The 22,980-nt window shown below is 36.4% G+C and overlaps 1 protein-coding gene across 4 annotated transcripts; it reads left to right on the top strand.

Annotated features, from left to right (window-relative positions):
* IQUB (IQ motif and ubiquitin domain containing) lies at positions 1–22,980 on the top strand. Of its 4 annotated transcripts, none has more exons than XM_088165725.1 (12): positions 1–366; positions 3,725–3,984; positions 4,803–4,952; positions 5,060–5,235; positions 5,476–5,631; positions 7,553–7,763; positions 11,491–11,666; positions 16,043–16,213; positions 17,622–17,798; positions 19,153–19,401; positions 19,831–20,016; positions 22,226–22,980. In XM_088165725.1, exons 2-12 carry the CDS (start codon positions 3,759–3,761, stop codon positions 22,385–22,387), a joined length of 2,040 nt encoding a protein of 679 aa, XP_088021851.1. In that variant the 5' UTR covers positions 1–366; positions 3,725–3,758; the 3' UTR covers positions 22,388–22,980. The 4 variants fall into 4 exon arrangements, with proteins under 4 accessions (XP_088021851.1, XP_088021850.1, XP_088021853.1 ...); XM_088165724.1 differs by lacking the exon at positions 1–366 and adding an exon at positions 3,138–3,215; XM_088165726.1 differs by lacking the exon at positions 1–366 and adding an exon at positions 3,422–3,439.

The raw sequence follows: 22,980 nt of genomic DNA, 5'->3' as shown, positions 1-22,980 counted from the left end.
CGCTGAGTTATTTTTTTATAACCTGTATTTGTATGTTGAAAATACAGGCATTACAGGCCACTTGAAGTCAAAATCCAAGTTGTAGAAAAGTATGATGATCTTGTCGCACCTTTGGTTGTGTATTTTTGCTACCCCCTGACACGGTCGTAATGGCCATGCAGATACTGCAATGAGAGATCTAATGCTTCCAAAAAGGAACAGGTTTTTAGGTTTCAGCTGAATCCCTGTCCTAAACTGGCTGACCTTGCTACCCACAAAACTAAATACTATTTCTGGCTTGCTTTTCACTGGGAAGATTGGAGAAGTGAGGGGGAGAAAGACGACTGCTACTCAAATTGATGGCAGCAACAGGTTTCTTGTTAACAGGTAGGTTATTGTACTTAGCATAACCCCTGTGGCACAAACCTTAGTATTGGTATCTTACAAAGTCTTTGTGTAGACTTGCATTGGTGTAATATTGATTGACATCTTGAGTGTTAAGTGTTGCAGTAAATGGGGTCATGTCAGGCTGGCTGCTGTTCACCAGCAGGGTCCCACAGGGCTCCATCTTAGGCCCAGTGCTCTTCAGTATCTTCATTAACGACTTAGATGCAGGACAGAAGGGATACTGAGTAAATTTGTTGATGTCACTACTTTGGGAGGAGCTCTTGGCTCCCTCGAAGGCAGAGAGGCCTTGCAGAGAGACCTTAATGGATTACAGAGATAGACTATCACCATATGAAGTTAAAGAGAGACAAGTGCTGGTTTCTGCACCTGGGATGGGACAACCCTGGATGTACAGACAGATTGAGGAATGAGATACTGGAAAGCAGCACCACAGAAAGGGACCTGGGGGTCCTGGTGAGTGGCAGGTTGAACCTGAGTCAGCAGTGTCCTGGCAGCCAGGAGGGCCAGCTCTGTCCTGAGGTACATCAGGCACAGCATGGCCAGATGGGCAAGGGAGGGGATTGTGCCACTCTGCTCTGGGCTGGGTCGGCCTCACCTCAAGTGCTGGGAGCAGTTCTGGGTGCCACAAGAAATAAGAGCTTTTAGACAATGTCCAAAGGAGGGCAAGGAAGATGAGGGGCAGCCATGTGAGGAGTGGGTGAGGTGAGTTGCCTGTTCAGTCTGGAGCATAGGAGACTGAGAGGAGACCTCATTGTGGTGGTCTTCAGCGTTCTCCCAAGGGGAAGTGGAAGAGCAGGGACTCATCTCTGGTGACCAGTGATGGGACCCAAGGGAACAGCATGAAGCTGTATCACGAGGGGTCTAGGTGTGCTATTAGGAAGTGTTTTTCAACCAGAGGGTGTTTAGCTGAGATTAGCTCAGTTGGTTAAAGCATGGGGTTAATCACACCTGTTCAGTCCCTGGATGAGCCATTAATTTAAGAGTTGGACTTGATCGTGCCTTGCAGGTCCCTTGCAACTCAATATTCTGTGATCTGGGAACTCAGGATATTTTATGATTCTTTTGAAAGCTTTTATTTAGAGATTAAATCTTTCAAATCCCAATGAAAATAGCCAAACTAGATCTAAGAGCACTGTGCAAGTTTGCCTTTACTGATTTTTTTTCAAGACAATTAGTAACATTCCTGCAAGTTTAAAGACAGGAATATAACTATATCACAAAAATCTGCAGTTTAATAAGCATTTATATATGCATTATTTACATTACACAACGTAGTTGGACATAGCTGTTTTTTCATAGTTTTTAGGCTTATAAATTTACTTGTGACATCATTATTATAAATGATGAATTACAAATTTATATTTTATGCAATGATATTGCAGGGGGGTAGGTTAGTAGAACAGAAAAACAGTATTCCCAAGGTATTCACTCCAGAAACTATTTTCCCTTCATTCTTTAGCACTGGGTTTTTTTCCCACAACTCTTTTTACTATAATTACAGAAATTTTTCGATTTTGAAAATTAAAAAAAGTGAAAAATACTTAGTTTCATTGTTTGGTTTTGAAGGATTTTTCAGTCTTGACCAAGGTAGAATCTGGTCCTTTCCTAAGTAAAACCACTAGATGGCATTCCAGAAGAGGACTTTGCTAAAGTTAACAAACACAGTTTTCACATGAGAAATATTAAGGGATTACAAACTGAATGAGAGCTAATGCTGTCACATGAGTAATGAAAATTAAGGGATTTAAGTAATAAGTATTGAGCTGACCTGAGAGGAATCAAAATAAAATAAATTTAAAAAAAACCAAAACAAGCTAAAGTCTAGTATAAATGATAGTGGTATGAAATACTGGAAGGGGGGGAGAGGAATATGTAGCAACTATTGGAGTTCTTTCTACTCTTCCAATAACTGAGCTCTCTTCCATTTGCTGAAGTCTCTTGTTATTTTCTTTACTTCTAAAGATGTATTTGTCATGTGATTTAAAACAGCTCTCCTATAAGCTCCGTAATTGTGCTCCAGGGGATAGGAGGTTTTTTCATGGCCCACTGCTGCTGAAATTTCATATATGGCCTTTTAAAACTGAGTTTCACAGATAAAGGCATACTCTCATCTTCTCCCTTTCACAAATGCACATCTGTGTCCTCCATACAGGTCCTAATTTATTCCACTTCAAACACCAGGAAATTCAATTTCATATGGTTTTCATTCTGATTTACATGTCTTTAATTTCCACTTAACAGCGTCAGTGCTCATATCACGGACTTTCCAGAGAGATCAGCACTATTAGGCACAACCCATGTCATGGGTAGGCAGTGCCACACAGCTCCGAAGTGCCGGTGTGTAGCACGAAGGCTGCCAGCATTCACACACAAGATCCTTTCTCGATATCCAACAGCTCTGGGGGTTTAGTACAACTTCTGCTACTATCTACAGCACAAGGATATAAGGTGTTTTCGTGCACTAGTGCCGCCACGGGCTGCTAAGAGCTCATCATCTCCCTGCTCAGGGTCACAGAGTAGGCATGGCGCTGGGGGTGTGCCAGCCCTGGGGCCGCTCCAGGCCGCCAGCGCGGGTTCGTGCAGGCACTGTGGGCTGGAGGGAATCAAGGGAGGTCCTCGCCCTTCCCCACTGGTTTTCTTTCCCTCTCTTCCTGACCCTTCTCGTCTCCGCTGCGTTTCCAGCCTGCACGGCCCGGCCCGGCCCGGCCCCACTCCCAGTGCGCACGCTCGTGCTCCCCGGGCGCCCGGCCCGGTTGCCGTGGCTACCGCGCCGTCGCCAGGGCGAGCAGCGCCCGCCCGGAGCGCCGCCGGGCCTGGAGGTGCCGCCGGTACGGGGGCGGGAGGCTGCGGGGGTCCCTCTGAGCCGCGGCCGCACTCCCGGCCCCGGGACGCTCCGTGCCAGCGGCCGCCCGGGCGGTTTGGCATCGCCGGGCTCCCGCCGGGAGCTGCGTCCCGGGTCCTGCGGGCTTGGTTGTGGTTTTATGTTGAGGACTATGGGTTTAGGATTCTTTCAGCCCGTGGCATTTCGGTGGCAACTCGGAAAACCGTAAAGGTGTGCTCTCTCTGGGTAACGACCCCTTGGACCATCTTGTTATATAGGTAGAGAACGAGAGGTAAAAAGAACTGTGCCGGCTACCTGCCTTCGAGTATTATGTTTGCTAAACACCAGCCCAAAGTGCTTTCTGTTTGGTGGAAGCAAGGATCTCATGCTGTTCCCAGTAGGCCTTTTGGGAATAGATACAGGAAAAGCTTTTCAGGACAGTAAGTTACCCATAATTCTGGTAGTAGAAATGTGCCAGTACGCATTTTATAATAGATTCTGTGATTTTTCTTGCAGAAAGGTTAAAAGCATGCAACTGATGCTTTAGGAAATGGAAGGTGCATCAGATGGCTTTGAAGTTGTTACATCAGAAGGGTCAGGTGCAGAGCAATCACCTGCATCCTCACAAGGAAAAGCAGTCAGAAAGACTGGGGACCTAGCAGAGAAATCTCTACTTCCAGAACCTGCAGGCACTGCACAGTCAGAGAACAGCTGGGACCAGCAGTCTCCTCAAAATTCAGTACTACCAAAGAATACAGCAAATGGGACAGAGACAGGTAAAGAAGTTGTTAAAATGTTGGGCATCAATGGTTTAAAGAGATCTTTTTTTCTTCAATTTGGTTATAGTTTCTTGCACCCCCACATACCCTCATTCTGTTTATGCTTGCTGGGATTTGGTCCTGCCATAACTTTTTAAATTCTCATATGAAACATACTCCAAAGGAATGTATTCTTCATCTCAAACTGTAGTAGTCATTTCTAGATGTCATTTTATAGAGTGATCCTTATTTCCAGAAATGTGTATGAGTAGGTATGCATATTTTATATGTGCTTTTAAATTAACAGTTTAGCCAATATTATAGAAATCACCTTACTATTTTACCTTTCTTAAATTCCCTTGTAACTTACCTGCCACCCTTCTTTATCCTTGTCTTTCTCCTGCAGTCCCCTAAATGCTCCATTGTTTCCTACAACTGTTCTGAACATTTGGTCAGTTCCTATTCCCAATATAGGATCACATTTTCTTAGTTCTTCAGAGTGGAACAGGGCGTATCCTGTTCAGCACCTGAGTACAATGAATAACAGTTCCTCATATGGACTTGCTCACTACTTTCCTCTTGGCTGGGTTGCATTCATCTGCTCTCATTTTGAGTAGCTGGCTAGGAATGTCTTTCTACGGTGACAGTATTACATTAGATGTCACCTTTAAAATTGTATGATAATACAATTTCAGCTTTCAAATAGACTGTCTTTCCAGTGGAAAAAATTATGATTATGCTGTGTTGGAGCGTTATAATAAAATCATCCTGGTGTAAACTTGAAAGTTATTTATTTTGAAAAACTTGTCAGGAATTTATTTTGGTTTTATTTTTAGCAAGCATGATTGAGGATAGTCAAACACTTAGGAAGACTGGGCCTATTTTTAATGAAACTGTCCAGACTGAGAATCAGAAACGTTTTTCTGGGAAAGTAATTCAACAGAATTACCACATGCCTGATGTCATAACTGTCAGAGTACAAAGAGGTAAATGCTGGTTTTGCATGTTTATCTATACATATATAATTGTGATCTAATCTAGGTGTGTTACTGAAAGAAACAATATTTATATTTTGGAGCTTTCATTTTAACAGATTCTCATTCATTTCAAGAAGTAGATGTAAAAATTGAAAGACCTACCTATAATAAACCTTTTCTGGGTGGATTTAGGAACATGTCAACAGGAGTGGAATTTCATAATGCAGGATCACAAACAAAGTCAAAAAAACGACCTGACAAAGGAATTCAGTTATTTTGTAGGGAAACACAGGTAAAGGCTTTGTAATGTCTTTTCAGAATGTTGTTTTTGCCAAATGAAATAGAATGCTGACACTATTTCTGATAGGAAAGAGGAAGTAAATCCGAGATTAATGTGCAAAGGAAAGTATTTAGTGGATAAATATCATTAGTCTTGTTATTTTTATTGCAAATAGCTAATTTTGCCACTTACTGTAATGAGAAAAAAAAAATTGTGCATTTTCCTCTAATCTGATATGTATTTCTTCCCCAGACAATTGTGGAAAAAAATAAGCAACAACAAACAAGAAATACAACATCGACACAGATGACTAAAATTGGCCTTTATGTATCAAACATGACTGACAAACTAATAACTCCTGGAAAGTATTTTACAGCAGAGGAATACCATAAACGTAGACTTGAAGCAGTAAGTCCTTATCTGTTTGAAACTATTTGTAAAATAACATATTGTGAAGGTTATCTGAATATTTAATGAATGTTCAAAGTGTTCAAAGACTGAATTCAAAAGAACTATAAAATGTCTTATGCTCATCTTTTGTCATCTTTCATCTATGGAGGAAGCATGTGTTTGCTCTGTGGTTTTAGTGACATTTGATGCCTTGCAATCTCTTACATATTAAGAATTATGAATTTGTTGTTTTCTATCTTACAATAACAGTTAAGTTTTCATGTAGAGCATTAAGGATTAAAACAAGCTTGTTCTAACAACATTTTCATGATCTCTTTGGAAGAATGTAAGCTACATGCTTAACGTATGGCCTGAAATAGATAGAGTATTGGGTTAGGATTTAGGAGATCTGCATTCAGCTTTTGAGTTTTGTGATGCCCATTTGGTTGGGTTTTTTATCCGATTTAGGAGGTTACCTTGGGCAAACTGATCCGTTTTGGATTCTGTTCATGCTCCCTGCTTCGACACTAAGGTAGAAATGGGCTGTTCAAACACAGGCAGTGGGTCTGTGGGGTTTCCTGGTGTACTGAGTTGCCTCATTAAGACAATTCAGATTACAGATTTGCCTATTCATTGTGCAGAGGATGCCATTTAGGCATTCCACACTGCTTTTTTGAAACTATATATTCCATGACCTGCACATCTAACTCAAGTATGCCCTAAATTCTGTTAGGTGAGGCACTGCTTTGTAAATGCTCTAGTTATTAATTTGATTGCTGAAAATAGATAGTCTGAATCCAACTGCATGGAGAAACAGTTGATTCCCCAAGTGTCTAAAGAGAATAATTGTATTGGTAATTGTACTGACATGGTTGGCAAGATCTTTGAAATTTTCTGGGTAGAAGTTTTCTTGTAAGAACTTCTTAAATCAATCAGCTTTAGCTGATGGCAATAAGCATCTTGTAGAAGTGGAACCAAGTAGAGAGTAGTTTCTTCAGGACTACCAATATGTTTTACTGTGGGCTTTAGTGACACTGAAATCTGTAGTGTATCCATCCATAAGGAATTAATAATGCACAATAGAGAGATGTCAACTTGGTGTTGGTTCACGTTAATGAATTTGCACAGTGCAGTATAAATCCATATGTTTGAAGATATATTCAAAAGAAGTTTTAGATTTAAATAAAGATAAGTTTTCGATTAGAATATTACGAGAGACAGTGTATTAGTATGATTTTGATAGCTTTTGATGCTGAGCAATGCTAGCTATCTCATGGTATTGATCTGACTAACGGGCTTGTAGTGCAAGTGCTAACACAGCCAGCAGAAGGTGAGGCTTGTGCAGTATGCTCCCTTAACATATTGTAGACATTTCCCCAGTCTTCAATAGCCACAGCTTGGGAAGCTCAATGGTTTAATTTTATTTTTTCTTTTCTGTCATAACAGCATTAGTGATTTCACTTTTATTATTTGTTCACAAATACAACGTAGTTGATTTTGTGTCTATGTGTTGATTTTCATAACTAGAAATTTAAAAGAAATTTTGCAAATGTCTACATTTCCACTCTGTAAGTTAGTAGTAAGTTAAGGAAAAGAATAAAAACAGTACATGGCAAAAGACATTTTTAAAGGGAGATTTGTAAAACAAAAATGGATATTTAAATGTAGTTTATATTTTGATTTGATTATTTGAACCTAATTTATCCACTGTACTCATTGTTTAAATTCTTGCAGTTACCTAACTGAGTAATCATACTAGTGCTTAAACTAATAGTGCATGACTGATTTTGTAACATTTAAATTAGTTGCAGTACAAGCAAAATCTTGGATAATGTAGTTAGGGAGCTGGAGAAAAGAGCAATTAAGAAAAAAACATTATGCTAAATACTATGTTGTTTTACTTTAAAATCACAATTCTTTGGTATTGTATCACATATAGGTAATAGTATTACAGAAATATTTCCGTCGTTGGCATGCTATAAATTTAGTACAAAATCTGAAGGAACAAAAGAGGTTAAGGCTGGCACGGGAGGCACAAGAAGAATTACAGAAAAAAAGAGAGAAAGAAGAAAAATTGAGAAGGGAGTATGAGAAAAAACTGAACCCTAAAACAAAAGAAGACTTTGAGCTACTGTACCATGACTTGGAATGTAAGTTTTCTTAAAGAGATATCCTTAAAGCAACAAAATAGTACAGCTGGTTTAAAACAAACTTAGGGTTTTTACATGTTCTTATAGATACTTCCATGATGTTTTTCTGCTTTGCAGTGGAATTTGTTCCATTTGAAAATAAGTATTTTACTTTCATGTATTACTAGAAACAGAAAGAAAGCCTTGATGCTCTGTAAGCACTGTTCAGCAATAACTCAGCATCACTGTTATCAACATCCAGCACCTTAGAAGCTACTATGACTAAAAATTAACACTATCACAGCCAAAACCAGTACACCTTTGTCAGAAATAACTGGCTTGTAGAATAGTGCTATTTGGCAATTTTATTAACATTATTTATTTATGTCTAAAGGTAAAGTCAGCTAGAAGAACAAAAAGGGTTTATTCAGATCTCTTACTTTTATCCTTCACTCTACATTTAAGATGCTGAGAACAATTCTGTGAAGAAATTAGTATTAAGATCCATAATTAGTCATTTGCTATAGACTTTTTTATTATGGATTAAATTTTTGTTAAGAATTCGACAACATATGACAGAAGTTATTCCTTTTGTCTTAGTTGTCCTCTACTGATGGCTTTTTCTCCTCTCTAGTTCATTCCATGTTTCACGAAACTCTGTTGTCAAAATTTTAAAAATCTCTTAGGAGATCTGTATGACATTCTGAAAATCATACATTTCTTGTTCTTTGGAGTAGATGATGTCTAATACAGGCAAGCACCTCTCAACTTTTCAAAAAAAATTATGTGAATACTGCAGATAATTGACATAAAACCTTACAAGAATCTAATGGTGCAAATTGAACAAAAAACTTAGAGTATGTCCTTCGGAAAAATAAAAACAGTCAAAAGCTGGGTACTTGTAATGAAACAGCAAGACATACTTTGTTTTTTTACAATGTCTCTTTTAAAGCCAGAGGTTTTTGCTGTGATTCGTAACAACTCTTACATTATCGAGGCTACAGTGCTTTATGGTCTAGCTCTTTAATAGTTTGGATATTGTTGTCCCTGTAGCAGAACTGACCTTATGGATTGCCTCCTTCATTGCAAAGCCACTTACCCTACCTTAAACCACCTCTGCTCTTTCTTCAGTGGTAAACTGAGCATAAATTTGGTGGCATGTGTTATTCATAGAGCTTAGGATCACGATTCAAGAATTCCCAATTTATGCACTAATCCTTTAATGCTGTCATACTTTGTGTGGCATTGAACAAATTGCTTTGTCTGAATTAATAAATTATTTATAAATATCACAGTTCATGACAAATGTAAAAATTATTGCTAGTCTTGAACTTCGCAGTTGTTGGAATGGTATCTTAATGAGATTTGTGGTTTGTTTGGGGTTATCTAGCCCCCCTCTTTTTCTTTGTAGTTTGCTTTTCACTTCCCAAGTGTCAAGACCTTTTAAAGGTTTATCTCACTAAATAATCAAAAGCCAAGGTACTCAAATAGTACGTTTTTCTTTGCCACTTATGAGAAGTCTTACTATTTGGCATCTGATTTTCTGCAATATTTTCTTTGAGAAGGTGCTTCCAGAGTGTGTGCTGTCAGATGTGTAATCCCCCTCTTTCTTTTTTTTTTTTTTCAAGTGTGAAAAGTCTTACTTGCAGTAGAAACAACCAAGTTCAGTTAAAGTTATGGAAGAGTGCTGATCTTCATGATATTTTTAGATTTGAAATGTATGATTATGCAAGTGCCTCTTGCTTAATTTAATGACTTTGGATTCGCAAATAACAAAACTTTCAGCCAAGCATGTTCAGGAATTTCATATCTAGGCAACCTGAAAAAGACATGTGCCACTTCAGGATAGAACAAATTCCAGTATTTAAAACTTTTAAAATATTTTGTTAAAAATAATGGTCTGGTATCAATCTCACTGTTTTGTTTTTGTTAATTGGTGCTGATTAGTTGCTTCTCTACATGGAGATTTGCAGTCATGCTCTTCATTTTAATAGAGCTTAATGATTCTAAGAAGTTGAGGGGTTTTTCCTACCTACATCTGAAACAATTTTGCATTCTTATAGTGCCAACAGTTTACACAAGCTAAATCATTGTGTCAGTAATAGAATGAGACTATTGTCCTCCAGGGATCTATGAAGGTTATTGCAGCAATCACAACAGGGTTAGTATTACAAGGTCAGCCAGTTCAAGCAATTCCTGGTGGTACAAAAGTTCCCTGTTGACAAATGACAAGTAGTGCAAATGAGATCTATCTATATATTCAGAATGTCTGCATAGGCATTTATTATTTATTTGAAAAGTATGAACTATTTTACTTTATAAACACTGGAATAAAAATTATAATGAATAAAATCTCTGCCTATAGAACAGATAATCTAAGAGGAGTGTTTTAACTTGGTTGTATTTAAATGGGGAATCAAGAGGTGAGTATCCATGGTGAGTGACAGCTTCTTCATTTCTGAAAGTATAAAATTGCTTACAGTATTTATTAGCTCCACCTTCGAAGTTGCTAGCCCCTTCAGGCATTATAAAGCTTCATGTAAATTAATTCTATATAATGCTGTTGTTTGCTGAATTGGCTTTATTTAAAATATATATCTTTGGGTTCTCAGAATTTATCAGTCAGCTGTCATATTACAGCTTGGCGAGCCTTAAGGAAATGAATTGAAATATTTAAAAATGGAAAATATAAGATAATGTAGGTAAGAAGCCACAGGCAGAAAACAAGCCTTTTTCCTTTCCCTCCTCCTGCCTCCAATGATGCCTGATCCAGGATGTTACAGACTTTTTCAGTGCATCACATATTGGATGGTTTTCTATTACACTGGGTTGTGCTTTTGCATAACTGTTCTGGGATGATAACAACACTTCGAGGTATTATTCAGGAATGTTGAAGTTTTGGATCTTATAAAATTCCCTACAAAGCTCCAGAGGTATTTGAACTGGATCGGGCTCTTAAGAGAAGCCAGGAATTTTTGCAGGATATGCAAAGGCAGTAAACAGTTTGATTTTACGAGCAGATTTCTCTAAAGCCGTGTAGTCTGTATGTCGGCAGCATAAGTGTCAGGGGGTCAGATTCTTATACGGCATGTACTGATCCATGTGCTGCTGTCATGACCATCCTGTAGCTTCTTCTGTGGCCACTTTCACCCACTTGGAGGATTATGTTGTAGAAGAGGAAAGGGAGAGTAAAGCAATGACTGTTGATTTATTAATGTATATTCATCTGCCTTGGATGGCAAAAGGTGATACCACTGCAATATCCAGTATAAGACCTGGAGTGCTAAATGTGACTGTCAGTCAAGTTTTAACTCTGTTTTGGAGGACTTCAAGCTTCTTTAGATTTTACTCATTTATGCAAGGAGAAGCAGTATTATTCTCAGCATTGAGTACTAGTGGTACCACAGTAAGATGCAGCCATTCGATCATATATTTCCACAGGTGCTAAATTCTTTTTTTCACACAGAGCTTCTTTTTCTCCTACTCATCCTTGAGTTTGGAGTACAAATTGGCAGTCTGAAACTGATATACACACACATACTCTCATAGAACATCTGTATAATTTACACTCATTTCTAAGCCATCTTGCATGTATTGAAAATAGCCATAACCATCAATTCCCTAGAATGGAAACTGGCTTTTAGTGAATATTGAAAGAAAAGTCAATTATGTTGTTTCTTAAATATGAAAGCTGAAGTTTTACTGGAAAGTATCTTGTAAAAAATACCCCAAATATTTGTATCTGCAGTATGGATGCAGGAGGAGACTGAGCGAATTAACAGAACTCTTACTGGAGCTGAAAGAAAGGCAGCACTTTGTGCACTTCTGGAAGAAGAGACACAGCTCATTGCTTGCATTGGGATGCACAAACTAGATGCCAATTTGGAGAATCAACAAAAAGCAATAATGCACTTTCTGCGTAAGGTCAGTAAACAGGCTGATCATAAAGAATACCAAAGTTTAGGAACAGAAAATACACCTGCAAAGTACAAAAAGTACGTTTCGTAGTTTTTAAGTTAATGATGTGAATGCTAATGTTTTAAATATCCAAATTATGTGGTTGTTCATGTCAATACAATTCAGTAAATTTCTTATGCCAAGCTGAGAATTTCATAGCTGTCAGGCCGATTGGAGGTTCATCAGTGCATCATTAAGGCTGTTAACTATAAAAATATAAACAATAAATATGATAAATTATAATAATATAAATATGTTATCCTTCAGGAAGTAAATTTGTCATTAATTTCCCAAATGAGGATAGGCCTCTGGTCCTCATATGTCTGTCTTTAAAAAAAGCAATTTTTCTGTTTTCCTGTATAAAGAAGAGTTTGAATCTGATGTTGAACTCAGTTATTAAATCACTAGATTTAGTTCCATTGGAATATTAACTTGAGATTTCATTCTTGTATAATCTTGGGGATGATATTTAAGGTAAGTGTTCTTCAGTCTTTATAAAAAAATATGAGAATTCTTGCATTCACAAAGATGATTAAAAATGGCATTAAATTCAATGGTATCTTAATGAAAAGTACAAAAATCTTTGTCCTTTTAGGTAGACATCCAGTGATTGGAAAAAAGTAATAAATTTTATAGCTGTTTTCAAAGTATTTGACATGATTATGAAAAGAAATACTGCAACAAAAATGATTTTTAGCTATCCAAGTTTTTTATTATTATTTTAAAATTTTGACTATTTAGTGATCAAAAGTAAAATGGTGGTTTTATCCAAAATAGACTTTTTTTCATTCTTTACATTACTGATGCAGGGGAACCGTACTCTAAATATGATTTGATAAAATTATTACATTTCTAATTATGAACAAATTTCTTATCTGAAATGCTGTTGGAACTGTTACCACATTTATTGCCGTGGTGTGATGGTTTTCTCTCTTATTGCTTCAAGAATGAAAAATCCACAGAAAGCCAAATAATTAGGAGTATTTTCAGCACCTTGAAACATTTCTATGTTTAATGTTTGCTTCTGCTACTTACAATCTAGTCTGTTACCTTCTAAGAAAGAGAAGCCTGGAACGGTCAAAGCAAATACATTTCTCTCTTAACTGACTCTGTCATTACTTTTCCCATAAGAATGGATTTTCAGTGTCCTGCCCTGTACGGGGCATATATTATATATATATAATATTATATATATATAAGATATTATAGAAAAATATATAATATATATATTCAGCACATATTCTGACAAGCTGTACAGTTTTCTTACATCTAGAATCAGAAACAAAATGTTCTTCAGCACAAGAACTCTCAGTGACAGTTGATGTTTGAAGAATCAGGAGACACATCAGAGACAACAGATATTTTTTATTTCCAAACAGTGAACAGTTTCCTGAAGGAGTTACTAAGAATATATTTAATCCTATTTCTATGTATAAATTACATTTTTCATGAAAGAGATTGTAATCTTTTTAGTTTTAAAATCTGTTGAGCATCTGAACTAGTGCAACTTTTAATGTTTTTTTATGATGTCAGCTGTAGGATTTTTAATGTTGTTCTAAACTGTTGACATAGATATATCTAACTCAGAGGGAAGAAAAAGTAACAATTTCTGCATTTTTTAAAAAGATTAATACAATTTTGTAAATCTCAAAATTAGATGGATGGTTTGCTATGACTGTAGCAGTGCCATTTAAGCACTTTAAATTACATTATAAAATATATTTTTGAGTGCTTGATTAGGGGTTATTTAGTTTTTTTCTTGAACTTTGAGCTGGTAATGTCAATCTGGACAATTGCCAGTTAAAGCTGGAATAACATCTTTCACATCTGAAGACTGCAAGCTGTAATAGCCAATGTGGTATGAAACTTGCTTCTCCATGGAAACCTTTGTTCCCTTCTTTGCTACTTTAAGCATGTACCTCCACAGGCATGTGTGGCATGAAGGCTGCTACTGGTTGTGTGTGCACTGTGTTCTAGGGGGTTCTTTATGCTGAGCTCGTTCTTCAGCATTTGTTTGGAGAGGAAGTATTTGATTAAGCTTTTATACAGCAATCATATTTACTTAAAGAAATTTGTCTAATTATTAATTGTCACTCAGATCATACCTTTCATGCTTTGTGCTATTTCTGCACACATCCTATGGATTTTTTTTATCATACTTACCTTTTTCTCTCTGTCTGTGGTGGTGTGTTTCTCTCTTCAGGCGGTTTTTCTGCTTTCATGCATTGGCAGCAGAGTGTAGTTGTAGTAGCCTTGCTTTCTGAAGTAATACAGATAACAGGATTATTGTAAATTCCACAGCACTGCCATCAGACCAAAAGAGAAGGGAAAGCTGGCAGAAGATCTCAGTTCTTTTTATGTCAGTCTGGAGTACAGAAAAATAGTCCTGGAATCAGAGAACTTGAGATTCTTTCTTTTTTTCTGTAAAATGCTGCATTTTTATTTTTACATTTTAAAATTTTTTTATGTAATATCCAGCTATGATAAGGTAGTAAGAAAAATACACAGAAGTTACAGATACATTTTTGAAGAATTAATTATAGTAACACAATTGGTCTGTACTAAGGATCATTTGCAGAATGGGATACGAAGATTGCTTGCACATAATGGGTTTGCAAATTATCAGAAGAATATAATTTTACTATTTCCTAGGGTCTACTCTGGCCATTGATTCTTTCTAGCATAAGCAAATGACCTTTCTCTGTTACTGTAAGTGATTTCCTTGAAGACGATCAAATGTAGATAATGAATTAACTGCTACATGGAAAACACTGGTTTGTCCCAGTCTAAGATACCAAGGTTCGACAGCATGATAGACCTTCTAAGTTGGTCTGAATTTTATTGTTTGCAAATTGTTTGGGGGGGGGGGGGTTTGTTTCATTTTTCGTTTTTTTAAACAATTTCTGGTATTGTACAGAGATATTGAAACAAAATGAAGATACATAAGTAGCTTACTTATGAACAGAGAAAAAATTGCCTTGCTCTAGTTTTGCAGAAATTCAAAGATTTCACCAAGTAATTAAGAGTTGGTTGTTTTGATTTATTTTTTTTAGCTAATGTCTGGTTTTGTTATTCCATTTCTTAGTTTTGGCTCTGAAATGTGACCTCTGGTTAACAATATCTCCTTTAATTAGAGTTCTACCCCCACTGATAATATAATTAAATGTTGATCATTTGATGTTAAATCCTTTTGAAAATTATTTTGTCTTTCTTTTCTTTACCTAACTTTATTTAAAAGTTAGGAAAAGTCTGTTTTGATTGTGGTGGTAACTAATCATACCTCTTCTTGCTGTCCAATATTCTTGGTATTTTTATTCCTTATCACCAATTCAATTCTATTTCATCAAAATAATAATTGTGCCAATGCTGGGGTCATGTCCAGAAAACTACTAGGCATGTAAATGCTACATGAAGTGTTGATGTTGTTAGGTCACACTGAGATTGCAAGGTGAAGCTTGTGAGTGTTAGTGAACACTTAAGTTCCAAATATAGTGAAAGAGAATAATTAAAACCCAGAAAGAGGTTTCAAATACCTCTCCCCATTAAGAAAAGGAAATGGAGTTAAGTAATGATGGGGAGAGGCTTTTGAAAACTCTTTTTCTATTGGAACTGGATACCTATGTCCTTATGTAAGAGTGTGATTTGCAACCAAAACCAGTCTTCTGGAAAGAAGAAAATGATTGTACTTTTCAGACCTCATGGGGCAGGTGACATCATGTAACTTCTTACTGTCTATAAAAGTTAAAGATGTGCGAAGAGATATGCATATAAGGCATATGGCATGTGGTTAAGTTAGCAAACAAGAAGCTGGATGAAGTGTCTGATAAACTGTAAACACATACATTTCCCACCTCTAACAAGGTATTCCTTCTGCAACTAATATAAATAGAATGTATTCCTGGAGATATTTTTTACTGCAGTAGACTTTAAGGTCCTAAATTTGCCATCTTTGCCCAGTCAACAGACCTATTGATTTTTACTGATAGTTTGAAGGGATTTATGACTGCAAAGTGAAATACAGAGCAAATGTATTCTAACACTACTGTCAGTAAATTCACTTTAAAGAAGTAGAGCATGTCCCTGTAGGAGAATATTATTTGCTTTTAATATCCTGTAAGTCGAAATTGTCATGACCTGCAGCTTTAAATAAAGTGTGCAATTGAATGTTTGCTTTGGTGGAAGAGGTTCTGTATCAATATCGACAATAGAATTAGCCTTTTGCATTAGTCAGGCGTTAATGTTAAGTCCCTGTTTGCTCTGATGAAACTGGATGTAATATAATGCAATTGTTCAGCTGGTGGTCAGATTTTAATAGCTCAGAGTTCTACAAATTGTTTCTGAAGTGTGCACAACCTAGGAGGTGGAAAGCATTTGATGGAAAAATCACTGAAATGGATACACAGAGCACTCTCCGTGGCAAAGAACTACTTGAAATCTACTGTAGCATTACCACAAAGGACATCCCAAAGGATGAGAGAATATCTGTGCTGTTAACAGTCAAATGTACAGTGAAGGTAAGGTTTAGTTTTCTATTTATGTTTAGCTTGAAGCTGTACTTTCCAAAAATGCTGTCACTTAATTATGCTGACACATAAACAATGCTGCTGCTGGCGGACAAGTGCCATGATGGTGAGCTGGCAGCTAGAGAACCTCATGTACTACCTGGTGTGTGAGTGTAATGTACATTCCAGATACACTCTAAATTAATATTTCACTTTATCATGTGCATATTTGTCTTCGAGTTCTGTTAGAATTTTAACCCTATGGTTTTAGACTTCTTTTTATATTAATACATAATACAATTTTAGTACAAAGTTTAGTTTACTACTTAATATCAATCTTATGAGAACCATGGCAGGGATGTATGTGGTGATTACAATTTACTTTTTCTCAGTTCTTTGAAATATCTGTTTAGAGCCTTATCTATCTATTGGTTTGGATTACCAGTATTATGGATAGCAAATAAAGATTTTTTTCTTCTTCTCGTCGCCCCTCAACTCCCTGCCCCCACTGTTGCTGCTGGTGTTCCCAATTAATTAGAAGCTGGTTGCATTTTTTTTTTGGTCTTTCATATTGGTTTTATTTATTTATTCTTGTACAAAAAGAATGAGTTTCAAGGTCCTTTCAGGATAGTACTCTTGACATCAGCCTAGAATAGAATGCTGCTTCCTGGTCTTATTAAAACAAACAAGCATTTTGCTGTTTGTTTTAGTAGTGCCAGTATTTGATTTAAAGTCACTATGGCATTGAGAGCACTTCTGGTTTATGAACTCTTGCCCATCGTAATACAAATCAATATTGCTGTAGTGAACAAGTGAATTTCTGTAAATTAGCACTCTCTTTTACCTGAGAAATCACTCTACTCATTCACCTCTTATGTCTCTCTCTCTGGAACATCTCCTGACAAGCATTTGAAATACTGAAGTGGCTAATTTCCAGGCACACTGTCAAAGTCCCCTATGCCTTTTGTGTGGTGGATTTTTTGGGTTTTCTTGTGGTATTTTTTTAAACCCATCCATGCTACACCTCCAGTCTCATAACCAAAGGAAGCTTCTTAGGGAAATATTTCTTTGGGCTTTTGAAAACTTAAATTTTGCTTGTTGAGTCCCTCTGCTAAACATCTTTTAGTGCTTCCAGGCTTACAGTTCCTCACAGCTTTGGTATACATATACAGGCCCTTTAAAACAGAATCTGTAAGCATTCCCACTTTTGTAATTCTACAGTTGTTTCATTGGAGATCGTTCCCCGAGATACTAATGAGTTTTTCTGTGAACATGTTCTTATATGAACACACAGAGGTATGAATGGTAATAGGCATAGAATCCATAGTTTGCTTTCATGTCTTGTTGAATGATTCTTTATTGTTGTGCAGTTTATTTCCCTTTTTCTCTCTCTCTCTTTTTTTTTTTTCTTTCTTTTCAGGAACATGAATGTAAACTAACACAGGAATTAGTGGCATTAATTGACAGGGAAATTGATCTTATATCAAGAGAGGTGAAAGAATGCAACTTGGAAGGACTGAGGAAGAGAATTTCTACATTATTTCTTCAGTATATCAAAATTCCAGAGTTTAACTCTGAAGCTGCTGGATTACTTAAGGTATTATTCTTATTTTGCAGCCTGAGATAGTGGCCATTGAATTAAAGAGAAGGGGGATGGAAAACATTGAAAGCTTTTTTGTTTTACATTTTGCTGTAGAATTGGTGGAGGAGTTCCTCAGAGAGTGAAATGTAGCAAGTACATAGGCTTCACACAAATACATTTATATAGTCCTATTAGGAAGCATGGGGCATCGACATGGTTATGAGTACCTGACAAGTGGCTGGCAGCACTGAGAGACCCCAGGAACTCTTGTGTCTGAAATAAAAAATCTGAAAGTTTTAAATGGTAGATCTTATGGGATGGTACCAGTAAAATGTAATAGCAAAGTGGTACCAATATACTGAGAGAGGGAGCAGTGTTTTTTGTACTGGCCAAGAGGCAGCATGCCATGCGTCCAGAAAGGAAGAACATTGCCCATATCTAGTGAGCTTGCACCTAAGCAAAAACTGCTCTGGCCTTCTGTTGTAGAATCAGTTGCTGCTGTGTGTGAAGAAGATACAGTTAGTTTTGTGTGTTTTTCTTTTCTGACTACAGATTACAAATAAAAATATGATTGACTATCATATGTTGCTGCTCTAAGTAGCAATGTCTGTTTTGCATCTATCAGAAAAGTATTCCTCATGCAGTGGTACAGTTATCTCAGGAGTAGAGAATCTGTCAGATTTAGATGTAGATGTTAGATTTAGAACCAACTAACAGTTAATTTTGCACTAGGTTTATTAGCAGATGTACCATAGCAGAGACTGCGTAGTCTGATAATCTACTCAAACTATCCATTATAGACTTGGTCCCTCTGCACAGACTGCATTACATTTTTTCCAGAGCCCATGAAGGAATATGGAGATGAGGAGGTCACTATCAAGTCTAGTCCATTCTCTTCCCCTGTGTTGTTTCTGGACATGTTGGGTCTGATGATTTTGTATTCTTATGCCAAAATATCAATATGCCCATAATCTCAAGGTTTATCTTCTTCATAAAGGGCAGATTCTACATGAAAATCAAATCAAATTTAGTTTCTGTTTTCTCGTTGTTGTCATCTTTCCAGAATAACTGACAATCTGCATACATAAAAGCAGCAGGAAGAGCACTGGAACATAATGTTTAGGATCTTTATATAGCTTAAAAATGAATTGACTGATTTATATAACTGATTTTAGCAAATGCAGTAAGAAAATACAGTTACTCTTGGTATCCTATCAAAAAAAAATCACAACACTTTATTGGGTATTTTAAAATAAATACTTCTACCTTTTACATGCATGAAGATATGCAAAACATATCCTGACTGTTAGAGTGGCATACAAGTAATACAACGATACCCTGTAGTAAACTAACTTTTTTTTATTTTTAGGTTCCACAAGATCCCTTAAAACTTTATAAAAGAGTTTACTTCTGTCATAGCTGTGAAAATTACTTAGCATCTACTGAGTTTCCCATTCCTGCAAATTCCCGCACCATTGGCAGATGTCGCTCGTGTTACCGGCTTGATAATGAGGCTCGGCAACGAGAAGCATATTTGAAGTACAGACTTATACTAGAAGATCTCAGAAAGTCTGAAGTTGATTATCAGGATGATAGTAAAATTGTTTTCTTAGTTCAGGTACTGTTGGAAAGAGCATTGTTACTCACAGTAAGCAGTGGCTTTGACTATGTGTCTTTCATTTTGTGTATGTTGTTGATAGGTTGAGAAATGGGGTAAAAGCTACAGCTTCTTCCTGTGATATGTGATGTTCCACACCATAAAGAAACTTAAGCTCTTGAAGTATAGGTGTACTTCTAAAGGTGGTTTGCAAGCTATACACTGAAAGAAGTCTAGCTGACAGGTCAAAGAATGTTATAACAGGTCAGATGTTGCAACAAGTATGCAAAAAGTATATATGTATATCAAGATGCTCTTTAACCAAGTGATCCTGTGACATGCATAGAAATTTATTTTTTTTACCCAAAGCTTTATTTGGATTTTTACATGAGTGCAAGACCTGTAGAATGAAACGTGCTTCTTCCTTTTTAACCCTGTTTTTCATTTCAGCTTGCAGATATGCAGTACCTTATTGAAAACATATGGAACTGCCAGTCAGCTCTCAGTGCCTCCAGTGACCTGTATGATTTGGTTATGGTTAGGTGGGATAAGCAGCATGAGTGGTCTCCATGGAACACTATTCTCCTCACTAAAGAAGAGGCAGATGCACATCTCAAGCTGTGTAACCTTGAGAAGGTAAATTTCAGTGGAATTTATTTTTTACATTATTTATGTTATGTTTTAATAGAATCCTGTGACTAATTATGTTAGGCCAAATTTAGTCATTACACTTATCCATGTTTAAATTGGCTCATTGTGAGTATTTAAATGATTGCATCTGTACTATTGAACAAAAAGTACTCTAATCCAGAAGGCATCTAGCATGTACAGCCCATTCCATGTACCTGAACTCTGTCTTGCCCTGATTCTCCCTCCTGAAATGCAAGAAGCTGAGTGGCCTCATCCATGCTGCCTGCTGAGAACACTGCCGTGTTTATGCTCTTCCTTCAGGTCAGATGAGACAAGAGCTAGCCTGGATGAAAAGCATACTAAAGACTAAACATAAATACTGTGACATTTGTGTGCCTGTGCTCTTGCACATGCTCTGGTCTTCTAAATTTCTCATCAAATAGAAGAATGGTTCATTGTCTATAACTTACCCATTTGTCATAAAATTTGTCACTACTTTCTTACATAGATATCAGCTAAGTATCCCTTACAATGTAACCTTACAGTTTGCATTTAAGCAATAGAAGTATAATTTCTCTTCTGAATTAATACCACTTAGGACTGTGTTAAACTCATCATCAAAACTGGTTTTTTACACCAATCCTCTCAAATTCCATATCTAGATATGCCAGTCTATGACATATCTCTCCACTGATCATCATACATTAAGCGTATTTAGTTTTGTAAGGCACAGGAGAATTCTGTGAACTGTGTTTGTCCACCACTTAATAATGGCCTATTAAGCCTTTCAGTGAGCCTTTCAGTAAGTAGTGATCTGCAGTGGTTGTTGCCTAGTGTTCTTTTGTTCAGTGTGTTCTTAATTCAGTTTTTAACACAATATAGGTGCATCAGGAATGCAGCTTCAGCTGTTACATATTGCTCTTCTTTTTGGAAGTCTTAAGAGCAAACTAAACAGAGCAAATTAATTGCTCTCTTTAAAGTTTCGTTTTATGGATGAAATATATCAGGGAATTCTAAAGGCAAAAATAATTTTGACATCCATTATATTTTGTGTGTGAGTGCCCAGCTTGTGTCTTCAAGCAGACACGTTTATGTGAGCTTTAGCTTTAGTCGGTAAAATGGGTTTCAAGCTGGAAATTCCCTCATCGACTCCTCTCTCTCACTGTGAGTCAAGAAGGCTATTCAGACAATCTGAAACTAGGGATGCTCCTCAGCATCCATAAATTTCTGTTACCAGCATTACAGCAGGCAAAGATCCTGATTGGCACTTCTCTGGTTTGATGCCATGAGTCTGGATGTCATAGGAAAAAAATGCCATTAACTTGACTAGGTCCAGGGCTTCAGTGGACTGGGGAGTTGGTCAGAGCAGGTAAGCTGCACAAGCCTACCTAAAAACCGTGATGTATTTCCTTTAGCTCTTGCAACAAATATAGAAGTGAATCAGTTGTAGTGAGGACTCAAGTTTCTTCGTCTTCAAAAGAAAATGAAAAGAGTGTGAAATGACAAAAATGAGGCAAAGATGAAATGCTGTAGGTTGAATCATTGTTTTTCATTCACTGAAACAGAAAAGGCCTCTTAAGCCATTTATTTAATAGTAATTATTCATAGTGATTTTATTTAATAGTAATTATTCACAGTGATGACTACAGCAATAGCAAAGAGTTTTTTCAATTAAATATTCTGGTTATTTATTCCATCATCCAAACTATTACTAATAACTAGGAATTTGGGAAAATGTCATCACTGCATGCAAGTGCTGACTGAAATGTTGCAAAATACTTGCTGTCATGATTAGTTGAAAATGACGACTCTGATTCTTATAAAGGAATGCCCTGCAGTCTTCACCTGGCAAATGTTGCTATCTAAGCATTGCCTTATTTAAATTTCAGGTGTAAGTACAAATGTTCTCACCTGAAATTAAGAAATAAATAAGTTTTATCATGAATGGATAAAAAAAGATACTCTGGTTTTAAAACATGACTAATATTTTACAAGGAGAAATTTTCACTACTGGGCTATAAGATAGTACTGTAGAACTACAAAATATTTCATTACATATATATATAAATAAATGATCTGCCTTAGTTTATTAAAGGTCACTGTTTATAATGTCTAAAATATGTCCAAATGTTTATAATATCTAAAATATGAAGCAACACAGATTTTTAGATATTTTAATTGTATTTATGGGATTTGAATTTATTTTTCTTTTCAGACTTATGAAGCTCCATTTATTTCCAAAATGGAACAAAAGCATATTCGGGCAAAAAACTACTTTGCTCAGATTCCTGTGATGTCATCATTTTTGCATAGAAGTAACAATCAGGCTAATGCAAATTCCTACAAAAACCATAGTTCTTCGAAGTTAAAGAAGTGAAGTAAATTCCTAGGTTTTAAAGAAATATACCTTTTCATCAATACCCTAATTGTATTACACAGATCAAAATAAACTTCTAAGGATAAAACATTTTTATCTCAATCAATTAATTTAACTGCATTTCAAGTTTTGTAACCTCATTAAAATAAAATGTTAAAGAGCTTTGTAAAATCTTAGTTTTTAGAGCAATGATTATTTTTCAGTGTATTCCTGCATTGCTTGGAACATTCTGTCTATAGTGTAATATGCGTGTTGGGCAAATTCTGTTAATTCTTTGTCACCCTTTAATTAGAAGATTAATACTATAGCACTGCATTAAATTTATTTTTCTTGTCTTAAGCTCATAAGGCAGAAACTCCCTCAAACCCTGGATTCTTAGAGAACAGAATATATATAGCTTTCCAGATATAGCTGCTTTTCCCTGCAAACATTTGTGCAAAAGAACAACTTTACATTTTGAAGCTCATCTAGATGGTCATAGTGGAACTGCCAGCATGTAATTATTGTATCCAAGATGTTGAAATGATTGTAATTATTATAATTTGGGTATCTAATTTAAATATCATAATTTGAAATACATATTTCAAACAGTC

The sequence above is a fragment of the Sturnus vulgaris genome, chromosome 5 (assembly GCF_052056855.1).
Source record: "Sturnus vulgaris isolate bStuVul1 chromosome 5, bStuVul1.hap1, whole genome shotgun sequence".
NCBI classification, from domain to species: Eukaryota; Metazoa; Chordata; class Aves; order Passeriformes; family Sturnidae; genus Sturnus; species Sturnus vulgaris.
The sequence above is the reverse complement of the archived record's forward strand: the minus strand, read 5'-3'. Positions and strand labels throughout refer to the sequence as shown.